Source organism: Malania oleifera, chromosome 13 (assembly GCF_029873635.1).
Source record: "Malania oleifera isolate guangnan ecotype guangnan chromosome 13, ASM2987363v1, whole genome shotgun sequence".
In the NCBI taxonomy this organism is placed as follows: Eukaryota; Viridiplantae; Streptophyta; class Magnoliopsida; order Santalales; family Ximeniaceae; genus Malania; species Malania oleifera.
In genome coordinates, this window is record NC_080429.1 from 2,800,486 (window position 1) to 2,819,539 (window position 19,054).

The window sequence follows — 19,054 nt, forward strand, 5'->3', positions numbered from 1 at the left end:
TGTTTCGATACTGATAAAGCAAAAATATTTCATGTGTGTGTTTAGTATTTGAACATGTCTATATTTTAGCACACACATGTGATGAAGGGAAAAATTGAAGTCATGAGAAGCTTAAAGAATACATCATCTAACTTATTTCATGAAGAATTGAAGAGCAAAAGAAGAGAAGATGTTTATTTGTAAATTGTATTGCATTTAGATTTATATTGTAAATGCATGCTTTACATGATATGATATATAAGCTCAACTAACCATAGACTGACCTTAGGGAATCTTAAGTTTTCTTGATAAACCCTATACTCAAAATGTCATACTCATACACTTAAGGGTTGAAATGTTTAAGATCATAACAGGGCCAAACTTACACTTTTAACTAGGCTCGATCGAACGACCCCTTCACGTTTAAACAAGCCTCAGTTGACTGATCGGTCATTTTAAAACTTTGAAGAGCCCAATCGACCGACCATGTTTTGGCCTATTTTATAAAGAGCCGACCGACATTTTAGCCTTAGAAAGCCCTAGCTGACCGACTCTTAAGGCCAGCCAACCGAACCAACAAAGGTTTGGAAATCGCTTATGACCAACCGACCGGTGTCTTCCATGGTTAATCGACCCACTTTGAAATTTTGAATTTTAATAAAGGCCAGCCGACCGACGCCTTCTCTAGTCAACCGAACCTCACGGGTTTGGACATTTTTTTCAGCACTAAACGAGTTTAATTTTTAATTAAATAATTTTAATAATCCCCTCCATGTCCCTAACGGTCAGATTTTTTGGGAATTTTATATATACCCATTTCATAAGCTTAATTAGGGTAAGATTAGATTGATAATCCTCTCAAATTTTTGTGCTTTAGTTCTTACTCTCTTATACTCATTCATTTGAAAAATCATTTCTAAGAGAGCTTTTATTTTCTTTTTACTTCATTCACTTGCAAATTTATTGCATTTAAGAGTTGTTTAAGAATCATTCTTGTGAGCATTTATATCATCATTTTTAAAGCACCCACTCTCACTCGTCTTTCATTTTGACAAAACAATTTTTGAGAGTGAGATTAAAGTTTCTTCCATATATTTTTGTGATAAATATTTTTAGGAAAACTTATTCTAACTTGTGAATCGTTTTGCACATCTAATGCAAAATCCAAAAGCTCACATTGTTTTTTATTGCAAAAATTTTCTTGAGCAAATACCCTATGCTTCTTCTACATTTATTTTGAAATATATTTTTGATAAAATCTTTGGGTAGGTTAAAAGAACCTTGAGCATATTTTCATATATATATCTTTGCTTGAAAGGTTTCTTATATTTATTTGGACAAAAATTATTTGAAGGCAAAACCCTAGGTTCTTCTATTTTTTATTGAAAAATATTTTTGGAGAAATTTATTTGGGTTTTAATCTTTAAAGTATTCATCATATATATTTTATTCAAATATTGCAAAAATTGTTTTGAGAAAAATATATATACTTTACTGAGTTTGAAATTTCATATCATTCAAAAGTGCATATAAAGTTTCAAATTGTACATCTCTACTTGTTTGTAGAAACATCTCATTGTACGAAAAAAATTAATATTTTTGTATTTCAGGCTTGACCTGAAGAGGGTGACTTTGTCTTGTAAGGAGGAACCAGTTTGACTTAACCTAGTAAATTGAGATAGTGAGACTCCGCCCTATAAGAAGGAACCAATTTGACTCAGTTTGGTAAATTAAGTTGGGGGGACTCTGCCCCGTAAGGAGAACTGGTTTAGTTTCACCCGTAAGTGAGATGGGGAGACTGCGCCTCGCAAGAAGTATTGTAAACGGCGTTGCTCCACCTGGTTAAGTGAGCACATAATGGAATCTTTGGGTGGTTGACTCAAGGCGGGAATATAGGCCGGAATGATCGAACCTCAATAAAAAATAGCTGTATCATTCTCTTTCCCTATACTCTTTACTTTCCATATGTTTATACTTAAATTGTTATGAATGATTTATTTGTTTTAAATATTTGCATATATTGACATTTGTGGTATTGATGTTTGCATAGAAAGATCCTAGGTTGCTTAATACTGGATGTGGGTTAAAAATGAACACACTTAATCTTGGGAAGAAAATTTTAAATATCCAATTCACTCCCCTCTTGAAAATACATCATTCCTGTCACTTTGAACAATTAAGGGGTCATTTGGAATCATAAATGCAAAAGTGTTTTTTTTTTTAAAAGTATTGAATTTAATAAGTATTGAATTGGAAAAGTGTTGAAATTTATAACTGGTGTTTAGTTAATTAAGGGGTATTTGGATAGTTACTATTATTATAAAGTACTATATGATTATTTTAAAATATATTTTAAATTAAAAATAATAGTATTTTTTATTAATAATTTTATCAATGACTTTTTTAATTATTTATAATTAAAATTTAAATATTTTCTATTAAAAACTAATACAAGATTATTATTTTTAATTAATAATAATTTTCTTATTAATGTACATTTATAACATATTTTATCATATTAAATTATGATAAAAATAAACTTCATAATTTAATTTATTTAATTTCAATTTAAATTAATAAATAGTTATTGTTAAATCTAGAATTGAATTATAATAACTAATATTTATTTTTTAATATATTTAAAATAAAAATGTTAATATTTTTATAATTAAAAATTCAAATGATAATTTTATTAATTTTTTAATTAAAATTTAAATATTTTCTATTAAATAAAATAAAATATTATATATTTATTAATTAACAATAATCTTGATAATTATATATATTTATAACATATGATTACCATGATAATTTATGTTAAAAATAGTATTGATAACTGAATTAAAATTTTAATTTATTTAATTTTAATTCAAATTTATAGATGGTTCTTTTTATTCATTCAAGAAGTTAATGTATGATAAAATAATATATGATTAATTTTCAATTAGTAATTATGTTAATTGTCATTTTTAATTAATATTTAAAAATAATTAATAATTTAATAATTTATTATGCTAACTATTATTTTTATTCAATATTTAAAATTTTTATTAAGTAAAAATAATGTAACATTATTATTTTTATTAAAAGTGATCTTATTCTCATTTTGTATTTATACATATGATTATCTTATTAATTTATATTAAAATATTATTATTAATTAATTTAATATTAATAATTTTTTAATATTAACTTAAATTAATTGATGGTTCTTCTTCTTTATTTCATAATTGAATTATGTTAATTAATATTTAATATATAATAATACATGATAAAATAATATATGACTATCTCCTAATGCATTTTTTTAAATTATAAAATACTTACTAAATTTTCTTATATTTACAAAAAATGACCCTACCCATAAATAGTGCAACTTATAAGTGGCCGAATAAATATTTTAGATTCCTTCTCAAAATTCAATTAAACAGTTACATAAAAAATGTTTCTAAAAAAGTACTTTTTACATAAGTGTTTGTTATAATATAACTCAAATCCCACTTTTTTATTTTTTATTTTTTGTACAAATATTTATTTTAAGTGATAAGCGCTATAAACACTTCTTTTTAAGTGCTTCTCAACAAGGGCTTAATGAATTTTTATTTGTAAAAATTGTAATTAGAAAGAGTAAGAACAAATATATGAATCTTTGAAGATAAAACTTTATTAAAATTAATACTACTTATAATTAAAAATGAATATAATGTGAATTTTATTTTTGAAAAATAAAAACTTATATGTATTAATATTGAACTTAGTTACACAGTGTGATATATATATAAAAAAAAAAAAAACACTCAATATTTATCATCTATAATTTATTTAATTGTAAAATTATATAATCATTAATTAATAAGCCACTCTCATGTTATTTTACATTTTTAAAATTTATTATATTTTAATATTTGTACCATATTGTGTTCGTGTTTCCCAGAGGGTTGTACAATTTTCAATTTGAATCTAAGTAATTGACCGAATTGTTTTGGTTCATTCTATTCGCGTCCAAATGTAAGAGCTGAAAAAACAAAATATTTTCAATTTTTAGTTTTCACACATAGTCCATCAACTATCACAAACACTAACATGTAACCAAACCTAGCAGGCAACAATAGTAGCCCAACCCCATTGTCTAGACTTAATTAAAATTCGTTAATCTAAATCAAACTTTATGTGTCAATTGATCCATAATCGAGAGATGTAAAAATTTTATTTGTGATTAAATAAATTGGATCGGGTTTATATGATAGATATCCTTCAACCCTTAAAAAAAAAAAACACTAGACTCATAAACCATTAATCATTAGCCAAGTTGGAACACTGTCAAGCCCTATTTTTTTTTTGGATTATGTACCGGGTATCCATGTGTTCGTTTTACGGTCCACGTGACTAATCCTGCGCTCCTGAAAGTTGACCCCACAACTCTAAAGGAAGGGTAAATTCAGTAGTTCAGGGATGGAAACGAATCCAGGAGGGTTTGAACACCTAATCTTGTGAAAGGCACTCCAATAGCCCATACTATTACCTGAATCATACCCTGGGAGTCAAGTCAAGCCCTATTCTTAATTTATCATTGGTGTGTATAAAAATTATTAAAAAAATCAAGAATCAGGCCAAAATCAAAACGTTTCACATTTTTATTCGGTATTTTGATTTCAGTATTAATATTTTTTAAATTCAATTTTTGATTTTTTAAATAAAATAAACCAAACCAAAACAAACCAAACCAAACCAAACCAAAAAAATAAAAGAACCGTAACACATATGTATCATATAGATTTTGTATATTAAATATTCTATTTTATCTTCTTTTTAAAATAAGAAGACCATTTAGAGGGAGGACTGAGGCTTCCGCCGGACTCCGCACTTCAGGTCGCCTTTGCGATTTCAAGGGCCTTGACCAGTAACGACCAAGCAGAGCTTCACTTCGGCTGCTCTGTATTCGCTGTTTACTGTTAGCAATCTGGAGTCTTCGTCGATCTTCGTCTACGGCACGATAGGCCTCCATTTACCACCAAACGACAGAATCGCCCGACCGCAGGTCCGCAGCCGCCGCACCATTTTTTCCGGCAGAGGTGTGTCCTGTCGACTTTTAAAATATGATCTCGACTCATATATTTCGACTTTGTGAATTTCTTATGAAATTAATGATTATTGGTGCCTTCGTGATTTGATTTTTAACAGTAGTAATAATGCTAGTTACAGCACTGGTCTTTGAAGAATTAAAATGCTTATTTTTACTAATCAAAACACTGATTTTGAAACATTTAGACAATGATTTTTGAATAGAAGAAAATGCTACTTTTGAACCCTAATTCTGAAAAAAAGAAAAAAAGAATTCTGCATACTAAAAACACTAATTAACATGCTGATTTTTGAAAAATAGTTAGAACACACTAAAGGCACCAAGTAAAACACTAATTTTTTTAAAAAAACACTGAAGACTCTAATCGACTACTTTTTTAGCATGAAATTCAGAATCAAGACATTAATTTTTAAGCATTAGAATTTTGATTTTCAAACACCTGGACTCCTTTAAACACTGTTGTTTTTACTAATTAAGAAACCAAAAAATACTGATTTCTAAACGCTAAAATTACTAATTTAAACAATGGCTTTTTGAAGTATTACAGTACTGCTTTTCAGAGTTAAAACATTGACCTCTTTTTTAGCACTACAAAACACAGGCTTTAGCACATGAGTAAAATAATGTTAGAAGCATTTATTAGTGAAGTACCAAAACTAGTATTCATTGAAAATGAGTATTTAAAAAAAAAAAATGATCAGTCAATGAAATTTTGTGTGCATATTCTTGTTATTTTATTAAATTTAAGTGTCCTATTCAGTCTATGACTTCTATTAAAAATTCTTAATTTCCCTTGGTCTGCTAATTTCTATGATGTTATTCTGTTGGCTGATGTTGGTTCCTTTTTAGGAAGTTTTGGTTGTAAATTGGTTGGTTCAATTTTCACCATGTTTGGAAGGAACCAAACATTTTGGTTTGGTTTGGTTTTTGCCATTAGTTTGGTTTTTTCCATTAGTTTGGTTCGGATTGGTTTACCTGTCCATTGAACTAAAAAAATTTCAATTTTTCTCTTTCCACCTGCGAACCAATCGAACCAACCGATTGCATAATCCTAGTTGCTTATTATAGGTGGTGCTGATATTTATTCACGTGACAACTTAGGCGGGTGTAAATGTCCAACATAAACAGGCAAGCCCTTTTGCAGTTTTGCTGATTCTAGTTGGTCTTCTCAGATTCAGCCCATCTTGACCCAAAAGCCCCACTCTGATAAAAGCTTAGCTTGAGAAAAGTCAGAAATGGAATGAACCAAAAAAACCAGAGCTGGTGACGAGGGAGGACAGCAAAACTTCAGCATCTCAATTCCTTTCTGCAGGTATGCGAATCTCTCTCTCTCTCGCTCTCACTTAGCAATTTTGGCAGGCTCAATCTGATATGGTAAAATGATGGTCTGATTCTTTTTCCCCTCATTTGTTTCTCTCTTCTGTTGTTTATCATTTGGCATTTATCTGTTTGTTTGATTCATTGATTCAAAGATGGTAGTGGGGATATTCATAGGCAACACTAGTTTAGCGCAAAAATATTATCCTTTAGGGTTTGGGCTATAAACAATGCTGCTGCCTTCAGGATTTGGCCTGAAAATCGTTTTTCTCTGGGAGAGATTAAGGTTTGAGAAGATTGTAGTGTGCGACAGAGTTTCTTTGGCGCTGGTGGCTTTGGCATTTCTCTGTTTGCGCTAACCTTTTTAATATTCTTTTTTGAGTTTACTGTTGGGGATATGGTGGCTGGTGTGGAGATTTTTGGGGGTTGTTGAGGCTGGAAACTCGACCTGTGGCTTTGATTGAAAACATATTAAATGTTTTATGAAATTGATTAGGTAGATCTTTCCATATGAAAGAATATTTAAATATCTAAAAGGATCACCTACTTTTTTCGCTTTTAATTTTCAAGCTTCTCATAGGCCCCTTAAATGTATACAGTTGACATATTCCTTGGTTATGTATGATATGTTGGCTGTTTCGGACTGCTATAGTGAGGCTGTAGCTACATAGATGCTAAGGGCTATATTTGCTGCCAAAATGTATTCCCAAGCCACTTTCTGCCTTTGGTCTTTGCACTAGGACCTAATTGACAAGATGATCCTTCAACTTGTCATCCTGTAATTAAAATACCATGATTCCAATGTAGAAAAGCAGCAGAGTGTCCACGAGCTTGCAAATAGTAAAGTAAAGAAATTAGTTACAGTGTACGGACTAAACATCAGCCATCTGGCCCATCTCAATGTACAGTAGAGCCCTTGTAGATGCTACTTTAACAACTAAAACAATCCAAAAATTAAATGAATTTTTGGTATTTCATCTGATTGGAAATTTTTATTGCTGATTCCATATGATCTTTCTTTCCAGAACATAGCCCAATGCATATACAAAAGTAATGCAGCGGTAGCAAGTTGCAGCAGCTTCATCTTAACATAAATGAATTAAAGTTTCAGGGTTACCTTGTATATTTTTTTAAAAAAAAGGATACAGCCCACTTATATTCTATGCAAATGAGCCAAAGGGCTGTAGTTATAAAAAAAAAACCCACTCAAACCTTTATGAATTTCTAAGGAAATCTGAGAGGAATTTGCAGGTTTCATCATTTGGGCTGGAATGTTTTTAATCTTGTGATTATTATTTTGTCTTATTCCTTTTTTGTTTGTTTATTTGTTTTTCCAGTTGTAGATGGGTGTGTGCATGCTCATGTAATAGTTTAGCAATCTTTTCCATTTTTGATTTTCCAAGGAATTACAAAATTTCAACCTTATTTTCTAGTCTCCAGAATTTATATGGAAAACTTGGAGAATAATGCAAAGATCTCTAATTTTCTTATACAAATGTTCGAAGAATGGCAAATAAGGTGGTTTTTTTTTGTAATTCATTAGTAAATTGAAAATGGGAATGAAAATTGTTTTCAACAACTAAAAAGGCCCTAATATTTGCTTATGTAGCAGGACAATGAAACAGCCACAATGATGACGACAATGAGAAGGGGTTATCTAAATCATCCTATATTGTGTAGTATGACTTAAATACAAGTGGCTGAAATTTGACGTGAAGTCAACTGAAAATATTATATGGTTTGAGTTTTGGCTTTAGCCTTTAAGCTTTCTTTAAGAATCAATTGTAAAGTGAAGTTTCATTTGAAGTTTAAAATCTTGTTGATAGAGTGATGGAGGACTGGTACTTGAAATATATATTCCCAAATAAAGGATGGCATATTGTCTGGATATGGAGGCTGTATGTCTCTAGAATATGGCCAGTTATGGGAGTCGAACATATGAAAGCTTTAATTTCTGAGTCGTGTACCTTTGTGTTCAAGTCAAGCATAGGAGGCTTTTCATCAACTCATTCCTGGGGCTGTGATTCTTGATTCATGTAGGTTATGGATAAATTAAGGAATGAACATATTCGCGGTAAGTTAGGTGTAATTCCTGTAGAAGATAAGATAAGATAAGGGAGGGACGACTTAGATGTTATGAACACTTGTAACGTAGGCCACATAGTGCGTCAGTGAGGAAGAGTGAGTTAGTTATTGTGGGGGGGCAGTAGAAGCGTTAGGGGTAGACCTAAAATAACTTGGAAGGAGATAGTAAGGATTTAATAGCCCTGAATCTGTCAAAAGAAATGGTCCATGATCGCATAAATTGGCTAAAAAGGATTCGTATAGCCGACCCCACCTAGTGGGACTTAAGGCTTGGTTTTGTTATTTTTTTGTTGTTGTTGTAGATGTCCTGCCATTAAGATCCGAACATATAAATATAGAGATATAGAGAAGACTGGAATGCTTTTAGCAAAAAATTTCTTGTCATGAATTAATGTAAATAAGGACTACAGATGCATGAATCCAACTCCCTGATTCTGAATCTGAACATTTCTTCCCCCATCAAATGTTTATTTTATTTTATTTTTATAGAGTTCCTATTTATTTGTGTGCACTCTTCTATTAATCAGTACAGTATAGGCATCAAGTGCTTATTTTTTTAATAGGCTTATGTTTATTTTTCCCATCAAATGTTGATATTATCCCTCAGTAGGCATGCATCAATTACTGCACTTTAACTAGGATTATGTTGATATTTTTGTTTGTAGTGCTTACTTTATCAAGGTTTTGTTCTTTTTTTTTTTTTAAAATGCTTCGGCGGCTTATCATTGGGTGTTGACTCTCATTGAAGATGACAATTTAAAAGTAGTTAATTACTAATGATGTTGACATGTAATTTTGGGATTGGTTTGTTAATGTTGCTTTTAAAACTTGTTAAGAGCTTTTTTCTAGATTATGGTCTGTTAGATATTAAACTTGGATGTAATTTATGGATTAACGGTTGTATATAACTTCTTTTCTGTTAATATGTAATTTTCTCAACTGTTTTAAGGCTTCATTGTTGGAGCTTATTTTTCATTCGTAGTGCATGAACATGGTTAGGGAGGTTTGGTAGGCAAGTTTGGCACAACGGTAAGGTTGTCGCTGTATGACCTGGAGGTCACAGGTTCAAGGCGTGGAAACAGCCTCTTGCAAAAATGCAAGGTAAGGCTGCATACTATAGACCCATTGTGGTCCGCCCCTTCCCCAAACCCCGCATACGAGGGAGCTTTGTGCACCGGCCTGCCCCCTTTAAGTTTATGCAGGGTTTAATTCTCTTTTTTGGTCATTTTTATTTATTTATTTATATTTTGGGGCATTCTATTATTTCCTTTTCTGGACAATTTATTGTGCAGGGTGTGAGCTGTAATATGTGCTTAAGATCTGATATATTTTGATAACTAGGTCGTTAAAAATCAAGAACAAAAGAAATGAAATTTATTAAAAAACCCACATATATAAACTCACGACTTTTGTGGGATAGAGCGAGTATCTGCCTTCGGACTCACCTAAAATCTCTTTTGCTATCCTTATGATAGAGTTAGCCATTTTATTCTAAACAGTATTTGCATCTACCTTACCACCTATTGTCCAATCACTCTCTTTGATAAATTTATCTTTAAATTTTACTATATTATCTCCCTTCAAGCTCCACCATCTAGTCATCTTGTGTTGATTTATATTACTCTTTCTCTTTCATTTTTTTAGTATGTATATCTAATACTAGAATCTATGTTGTTTAGCCGAACTTTCACTTAGCATAACTTTATAATCCTTACAAGATAGACGATCCTCGTTAGAAGAAATCTATTTGGCTTTTATTATGCTCACTCTTGAAAGTTATTAAGTGTTCTTCTCTTTTTATAAAACAAGCATTTCATAACCAAACTATAAGACATGGCAAAATCTAAAATTGTATCGCTGGCCTCATTTTTATCCCATATCATCCATGTATCCTCTCATAGCTTATATTATCCTTTCCAATGTGTCCATTTAAATCAATTCCTATGAATGTATTTTCAGACGCTAGTATCCCATGTAAAATACTATCCAAATCTTCCCGAAATTGTGTTTTAGGAATTTCATGTTAAGCCTATTTGGGGAGCATATGTACTAATGATGTTCACTATCTCTAGGCTTAGAGCTATCCTAATTTTAATGATCCTATCACCTATTTTTTTAATATCTACTACATTATGTTTTAGGTTTTTACCTACAATAATTCCTACCCCATTTTTATATCTTTCTTTTCTAGTGTATTAAAGTTTAAATCCTACTTTTTCAGTTTCTCTGACTTTCTCTCTTACTTATTTTATCACTTGAAGGCAAATTAAGTTGGTTTTTCTTCTAAACATTATTTCCACTATTTCTATACTTTTGCCCATAAGAGTCCCTATACTTCAAGTTGCTAATCTAATCCTAGTTTCTTGTGCTAACTTTTTAGCTCTCTCCATTCTATGCTGACTCGGTCTATTCCCTTGACCTAGGTGAGCTTGGTAAGAATTCATGATATAAAGACCTTACAAAGTTTTATGTTGGCTGTTAGTTACTTGACATAACTTTGCTCCTTTATTCGGGCTTGGGACCGATTATGTGTACAAAGATAATTTGTGTTACATAGGTGATGTAAAAGTTTGAGTATTTTTTTGAATGCAAACTTATTTCACATAGACAATTTTCTTAAACACACCCTACAATCAGCGGAAACCACACAAACAACACATTGCATTTAAAAATCTCTTAAGCATACAATTTTGGCGTGCAAATCCAAGCTAAACTAAAATTAAAAAAACTCGTGCCTTAGTAGTTATTGAAAATTTTTGTATACTACTAGATTTGCAAATGAAAAACACAAAAATGCATATGTTAAGTCTACAGATAATAATCACAAAATCTACTTTACTAACCAACAATTGGAAAAAAAATAGTAATAATATTTATAAAAAAGAAATAACAAGAGATGAGAAGATCTCACTGGTGGCTGAAACTGTAGGGCAATGATAACTAATCAACTAAAAATACTACCATAAGTTGGCATAAAAAAATTGATGCTGCTAACTAAAAATCAATCGAAGAATATTGAAGCAATGAGGGGTTGCAAGATTTCTTCAATCCAAATTCAAGATTCAAATTCAAGATTGACGATGAAGTGGAGTAGTCAATGGTGTCGACATAACCTCTCATTAAATTCACGCCCCCTCACACATAACTACCCTGATCAAAGCTGGATGTTCTCTTCTGACATGTTCTTGAGATAAAATGTGCGATCTTGTGTATTTTCAATCGAAATTTTATTGGCCCAATCCTTTAGAAAAACTCTGAATTTGACAGTTCGAAAGAGACAAAAAAATACGAAAGCACGAAAAAATTTGAGGATTTGATTTTTTCATTTCCAAGAAAATAAAATTCAAGAAGTGGCAGTGTGTATGTAACTCTAGATTTCATATTGAACAAGTTGGATGGCGAAGAAAAGAAGAGAAGAGAGAGAGAAGCTCCACAAGATGATGAAGAAACTCGTACAAGAAACCACTACCAAGAACAACAGAAATCAATAATAATAATAATAATAATAATAATAATAATAATAATAGTTTTTGGCAACTTGAATAATTGTTTTAATATTCATGCATGGACAATTTTCTAGACTTTCTAATTTTACAATTTTCTTCTTTGTTGAAAAAATTTATCATGTTGTAGTTCCATACATTCAGATGTTTTGCGAGGGGATATGATAATATGGTAAATATAATGATATTGGTACTAAAACATTATATTTTTATACACAAGGGCATTATGATGAATTTTATGTTATATAATTCCATTCCTGTAGTTTTATTGTACATAGCAAGAGATGGAATGGAATTGGCATTGCGTTCCATCACTGACCCCATGCTTCAACCAAACATTGTAATGGAATTTGACATTGCATTCCATTCCTACAGCAATTCTATTCCTCCCTCAATTCTATTCCATGAATCAAACATGCCATTAAAGTTTTATAAATTTTATTTATTTATTGTCGTTATGGGAGTTTTTAGCAGTTACAAATGTTAGTCTTTGATTTGAAATGGTTAATATGTGTGATTTTTTAAAATGTTTACTTTTTTTAATTACTCCTATATTTTTCTTTTGAATATTTAATTTTGAGTGGTTATATGTGAGTGTTGAAGGGCCTTCACGGAATAGTATGGCGAAAAAGTGCAGGTTCAAGGCTACTGGAAGTTCTTTTATTTAATAGTAGTACATCGTCTAACAGACTTATGTGTGCCTTTTAGTTGACATATATTTGCAGTCTCAATTCAGTCTGTCTGGTTGGGGAGAAGTGGAGAGAGGTGAGAAAAGAAATGGGTTTCTCTTTGCTTAAAATCACTTTTTCTCTTCCAAATAGGGAGAGAAATGAAGAGAAATTACTCAAAGAGACTAAAACACACTTAGACAATTTTTTTATAAGTAGTCTTGAGGGAGGTATTCTTCAAACTGACAATTGACTTTTATTTTCTTTGCCAATATTTCCGCTTGCTCTATTATTAAATCATACAATATGGGGAGAAATTAGTTTCCTTTCTTTTATCTCCACTTATTCTTTTCTTTTCTTCCCGCTTTTCTCCAACCAAGCATGGTTGTTAAAATCACGACTTGGATCATAGAATCATACGATTCTACAATCCAATTTCACCCCCATGATCCAACTCCTAAGGAAAATCGCATTGCCGTAGAATCGTAAGTGGGATTGTAATGGTCCTACAACGCTGCCTGGATTGGGTTTTTTCCCTCTTTGGGCTTTAATGATAAGGCCCAATATGTGTTTTTACTGTACCAGAGGGCCTAAAAATTTCACATTTAGGCCAAATCTTCAAATCTAGGGCAAAATAGCTCCTAGCAGCAGTAGGCTTTAGTGTTCGATCAACAGCTCTGTTCTTTTTGAGTCTTTGACAATCAACTAATTGAGAGTGATCACTGATTGACCAGCTCTGTTCAACAAGTACAACCAGAACCAGAGAGCTTTTGGTGTTCAATCAGCAGCAAGCCAGCAACCAGCCAACCTTTTGAACACCTCTCGTCACTCTCCTCCAGTCGACTACTCCTGTTCATGTTCGATCAGCACTTGCCAGTTCCCACTCAGTTGCTGATAGCTCTTTGGTGTTTGAATCCACTCCTCAGTCCTCTTCTCTCTGTTGAACACCTCAGTGGTCAGCACTCTTTCAGTCTTCAAACAGATTCTAGGTATGCTTGAGCCTTGAAACATTTTTTCTTCTTGAATCTTGAAAAGAAATAACCATTTAACAGAATGAGCGTTCAGCACTCAGCTCAGCAGTGAGCTACAGCTGCAGCTACCGAGCTCTGTTTTTCTCCTTCTTCCTCTTTTTGTTTTTTTTGATGAGTTGCTGTTCTTTTTTTATTGAAGAAAGAATCAGCAATCTCTTTTAAGTTATTTTAAGTATTTAACTTCATTGAAATTTTCTTTTTGGTTGATGATTGATTTGACTATTTTTTTTTTTGTGAATTTGACCAAGGTATATGGAATTTTGTTGATGATGATCTCTTTATTTTTTATTATTTTATCAAAAATTGGTTTAATTGAGCTAGATTCCCAAATATAATAGGAATGCAAGGATTTGAACCTTGATCTCCCTGTTGTACGAGGGACATTCCTAAATTATGTTTTTAACTTGATTGACTATTAATTAGGCTTATAGTCTTGTTATAAAATCCATATACATTGATTTTAAATATTTATTTTACAATGAAACTAGAATCTTATGATTGTCGATCCGATTCTACGATCTGATCCTGCAGACCCCTCCAATGATCCTACGTAGAATCCTGATTCTGAAAACCCTGCAACCAAGCATACTGTTGAGGGATTTTTTCAAATGATTATGATTGACAATCATGTCTTTCAGCTCCGTGTATGTAATTGCACTCTTATGTAGAGCATTAACGTACCATTGTCATTCTTTGGTTGTGTGCAGGTGGAATTGTCTTATGTTTCCCATACATTACTTGTTTTCAATCTGATGTGCATATCTGTTTGTAATGGTTTAAAATTATTTTTTAACTGATACAGTCAAATCTTTTTCTGTTGCGTTGAAAAGATAATTTGTCAGGGTTGGATGGCTCATATCCAATGCGGCCGGAATATCCTTCGCCAGATTGTGAAACACAGAAACCTTCAGGACTCTGATCCTATATTGAATCCGCTTTTATATGCTGGCCAAGGTGTCAGATACAGAAAGTTAGAAATTATTCTTACAACAGTGAGTCGATAAACCAATTTCTCCTTTTTCCACCATTCCATTAGGTTACCTGGCTTTTAATTAAAATTTGATTGTTTTAATACATTTAGAGCATTGATAAGCTTGGCAAAGCTGGTGAGACAGTGAAGGTTGCTCCTGGATACTTTCGCAACTATCTGATGCCCAAGTTGCTGGCTGTCCCAAATATCAACAAGTTTGAATATCTTATCAGGGAGCAACGCAAGGTTCTTTTTTCACTGCACATGTTTTTATCCTCCTGGCTTTGCCTGCTTGGCAGTTGGGAGGCGTATACTGGGGTTTTCATGTCATTGTTTCTAAATATGAAGTTAAGAGGCCTTGTAAACCACTGACAAAACTTTGTCAATTCATGTAAAAAAAGGTTCTGTTTTCATGCACATGGCTAACAGGTCACAGTGGATGTAATGTTGATGTTATAACTGGAAATTATTCCAACATTTCCTTTTAGCATGTTGCAAGATTGTCAGTTTAGCCTACTTTGAAGAAAAATTTCAACTGTCTAACCTCGACATGCAACTTCACTTCCTGGTGAAATTGGAAGACCTTATCTCAGATTCTCAATGCTTCGAGTATTAATGATCTTTACTCCTTTCCTTTTCTCCTCCCCCCCCCCCCCCCCTTTTTAAAAAAATAAAGGGGAAAAAACCCATGCATAAGCAATTGCACGTATGGAAACTCGTGCATTTGTGTTTATGTCAGGATGTTTCCTTCATCTTACAGTGCTAATCATTCAATAGCCTGCTGGTTAAGATTTAAGAGATCCAAAAATTTTATTGCTACTTCATACCTGAGCTCTTCCCCCCCCCTCTCTCTCTCTCTCTCTCTCACGCAAAAACATGCAAGCAAGTGCTCACAGATACATGTGTGCATTTGTTTGTATCTCTCAACTGTTTTAGCTTCTTATTTACATGCATTTGAAAATTGCATGACTTGTGTCTTATTGCCTTCTTTGCTTCGTCATATCTTCTTTACTTTCTAATCATGACCTTGTAATATTTTTAGGAACTTACTGTGCCATGCGTATCACTTGTTTTGGTCAGATTTACCAACCTAAGGAAGTGGAAGTGGTTAAAAAAGTAGTTACTGAAAAGGAAGAAGATAAGATGAAACAATATGAAACAGCTGCAAGACGTCTGGATGATGCTCGGCTGGTTCGTATACTCACTCTCTTAATCACTGTCATGGAATGTTAAATAATGTTTGTTTTTAATCTTTTTCTATTCCAAATTGAGAAAAATGATTTTGTTTGCCATTACAATGCTTGGCTCTCTGTCCAAAATCAGAGAGTAGAGCATGACATGGAAAAAAAACTTATGTTGTGTTTGGTTCATAGAATGTCTATTACTAGGAATAGAACAGACATAATAGAAATATTTGATACCTTACAAAAGAAATCGGGTTGTTATCATAAAGCAAGTGGCAATACAAAAATTTATTATATTCCATAACATGAAATAGATAAGGAATGACCATTCCCAAATTTCATGAATGCCAATTCCTATCTTATATTATGTTTGGTAGAATAACACAAGTTTTTTCATAATTGACTTTTTTCTCAATTACCGTGTTAACAATTTTTATCTTGCTCTCATTTTATTCCATTGAATTCTTAAGAATAGACATTCCATGTATTAAATGCAACCTTGTTCTCATCTTATTCCATTGAATTCTTAAGTATAGACATTCCATGAATTAAATGTAACCTTAACAGCATGTTTGGTATGAATGAAATGAAAACCAAAGGAATGGAATCAAATTTATCACTTGGTTTGGCCACACTTTTTATTCAAATTTTCATTCCATTCCTTTCCTACTCCATGCTGTTCCGCAAAATAAGGATGCCATAGTAGTTTGTTGAAATAACTAATTTAATTTCATCATTTGTTTTGTAAGTCAATGACTCGATTTAATTTCCATGAGTTATACCTGCACTTAGAAAGTTCTGTAGGTTTTGTATTTCAGGAATCAAATATGCCTCACTTCTGGATCTTTAATCTGATCAATATGGTATTCTTCTAGGTCTTGAGAAGGTTCATCAAGGTTGATAATGAACTGCGTTCACCTGTGACAAAAGAGGAGCTTGTGGTTGAGGTGCAATTTAGCTTCTTTTCTATTGATTACTTGCTCCTTTGAAGCAACATGTTTTTGCAATTTGGGTTACTGGTAGTGGGTTCAAAGTTTGAAGGTCCATGCGTACAGCTTGTCTTTCAATTTAGGCTAAATTGCATTCCAAGCATTACAAGTGCCTGAAGTTTTGCTAAATGGCACTAACCTCTGAAGTTTTAATTGTAAGTATGTAGTCCTTTTCAATTTCAGCTTTTATAACATCCCTAATAAAGACCCAGACTATTCTTAATCATAATTTCAATGATGTAATTTTTAAACTTCAAGAGGTTAGTTCATTTCAGTGAGCTTCAAAGACTTGTGATATAATTTACCATTCAATTTACAAGGGAGTGGTCTGATCTTTGAGCTAGCCACATACGGTTGGATGGGGTTTAGACATTAGAGGCATTGATTTATGAAAGTTAATTTTATTCATCCAATATCAGGTGGCAAGGCAGCTTTGCGTGCGGATTGAGCCTGAAAACCTGCACTTGCCCTCGCCATTGTCAGCTTTGGGAGAGTTCGAGGTTCCGCTTCGATTGCCCAAGTCCATTCCTTTGCCGGAGGGGAAGGTTCGATGGACCCTTAGCATTAAAATCAGGAGAAAATGACTTGAGTTTTAGGCTTCACAATTCGTGTCCAAGTGCAAACATTTTGATTTGCATATTTTGCCAGTGATGTCTCTTTCTGATTCTGAGTGAAGCCATGGGAATTTTTTTTTGAACATTCTTGTGATGCAGAGTTCGCTTGTAGAAAGAAATAGGCTTCTGTTGGACATTTTATTTTATTCTTTTTTGTTGCAGGAAATACATTCCTGCATTGCTAATCTTTCCTTTCATCCTTTTTTCATGGTCGTGGGGTTGACCTAAAGTCTTAAACCCATCTTTTTATTATTTATTAGAACACTGCAACGATTTGATTGTTTGACTTTTAATTTTAACAGTACCAAAGGGGCTATCTCTTCAAATACCCCCGGGGGGGGGGGGGGGGGGGGGGGGGGGGGGTGGGGGAGGGAATCTATTGGAAGCCTCAAGCGCCACGAGATTAACCAAAAATAACAGCTCAGGCTTGAAATGCCTCTTTATAGAACAAAAAAAATATATGTCATTGAGGTGCCGTGGCAGCTACTAGCAATATTATAAGCTTGTTTCCTACCAAATGCTTGTAAAATAAGTATCAACTATTACTTAGCTACTCACTAGTAGTGTATTTTTGAATGTCTAAATGTAATATGTTATTAATTTTATTTAAATTATACGAATTGTAAATTTATTAAAATTTAACTTATAAGTCTTCCAATTTAATAAATATATTCCTGTAAATTTGACTATATATTTTATTAAAACTGTTCTTTTGTTTTTTGTTAAAATCGTTATTAAACTGTATTTTATATTTATTAAAGTTAGAATTTATAAAATCAAATGCATTAACTATATATTTAATTTGCTAAAATAATTTTATATATTTATATAAATTATATGTAAAGTTATTTTCATGGTGTATGTTGTTTGTAGGTGATATTGTCTTTAATTGATTTAAGTAGGGATTGAGTAAAATTTAAGTTAGTATTATGAAGGAAAATTTTGGAATCTAAATGTTTTGAGTAGATATATAAAATGTAATTTCAGTAAATAGTAGAAGCAATATAGAGAAAAGATTAAATTTGATGGCCAAGAAATTAATAGTGCTAGTTGATTTTGATGATCTACAAACTAAAAGGAAGTTTGAAGAAAATGTAATGTGTGTTTATATATATATATACTAGTTGATTTCGATGATCTACAAACTAAAAGGAAGTTTGAAGAAAATGTAACGTGTGTTTATATATATATATATGTGTGTGTGTGTGTAATTAAAGCATGTTGGGTACAATTGAAAAGTGATTCAGAAGTGTTGTATGATTATGTAATACCCTTATTTATATAAGATTGTTGTGAGATCAATTATGTTATATGGATTAAAATATTAGACAATTAGGAAATAATATATTCAAAAAGTAAAAGTCATCGAAATGAAAATGTTAAGGTGGTGTTTTAATGTTAAAAGATAAATCAAGAAATTAACATATTTATAGTAAGTTAGATGTAATTATTGTGGTAGATAAAAGAGTGATAATTTAGATGGTTTGGACAAATACAATGTAGGCTAAATAGTACTCTAAGGGGCAGTAGAAAGGTTAGAGAGATAACTAAAATAACTTAAAATGCAATAATGACTAGGAATCTAATAACGTTGAATTTATCGAAAGGAAATGCCCATGATCGTGTAAATT

General features: G+C 32.0%; 1 protein-coding gene across 3 annotated transcripts; it reads left to right on the forward strand.

Annotated features, from left to right (window-relative positions):
- Positions 1-4,751: 4,751 nt before the first annotated feature.
- LOC131146312 (uncharacterized) lies at positions 4,752-17,716 on the forward strand. 3 transcript variants are annotated; one of them, XM_058095839.1, is made up of 7 exons: positions 4,752-5,051; positions 6,235-6,374; positions 14,497-14,658; positions 14,748-14,882; positions 15,717-15,827; positions 16,696-16,767; positions 17,229-17,716. In XM_058095839.1, exons 3-7 carry the CDS (start codon positions 14,515-14,517, stop codon positions 17,391-17,393), a joined length of 627 nt encoding a protein of 208 aa, XP_057951822.1. In that variant the 5' UTR covers positions 4,752-5,051; positions 6,235-6,374; positions 14,497-14,514; the 3' UTR covers positions 17,394-17,716. The 3 variants fall into 3 exon arrangements, with proteins under 3 accessions (XP_057951822.1, XP_057951823.1, XP_057951821.1); XM_058095840.1 differs by having other exon boundaries at positions 4,773-5,051; positions 6,191-6,374; XM_058095838.1 differs by having other exon boundaries at positions 4,781-5,051; positions 6,131-6,374.
- The last annotated feature ends 1,338 nt before the right edge of the window (positions 17,717-19,054 follow it).

Bases quoted from the DNA above. Each gene is read 5' to 3' on its own strand.
- LOC131146312 (XM_058095839.1), top strand. From the start codon at position 14,515: ATGGCTCATATCCAATGCGGCCGGAATATCCTTCGCCAGATTGTGAAA. The intron at 14,659-14,747 runs GTGAGTCGATAA...TAATACATTTAG, and splicing joins TAGAAATTATTCTTACAACA to AGCATTGATAAGCTTGGCAA. The intron at 16,768-17,228 runs GTGCAATTTAGC...ATCCAATATCAG, and splicing joins AAGAGGAGCTTGTGGTTGAG to GTGGCAAGGCAGCTTTGCGT.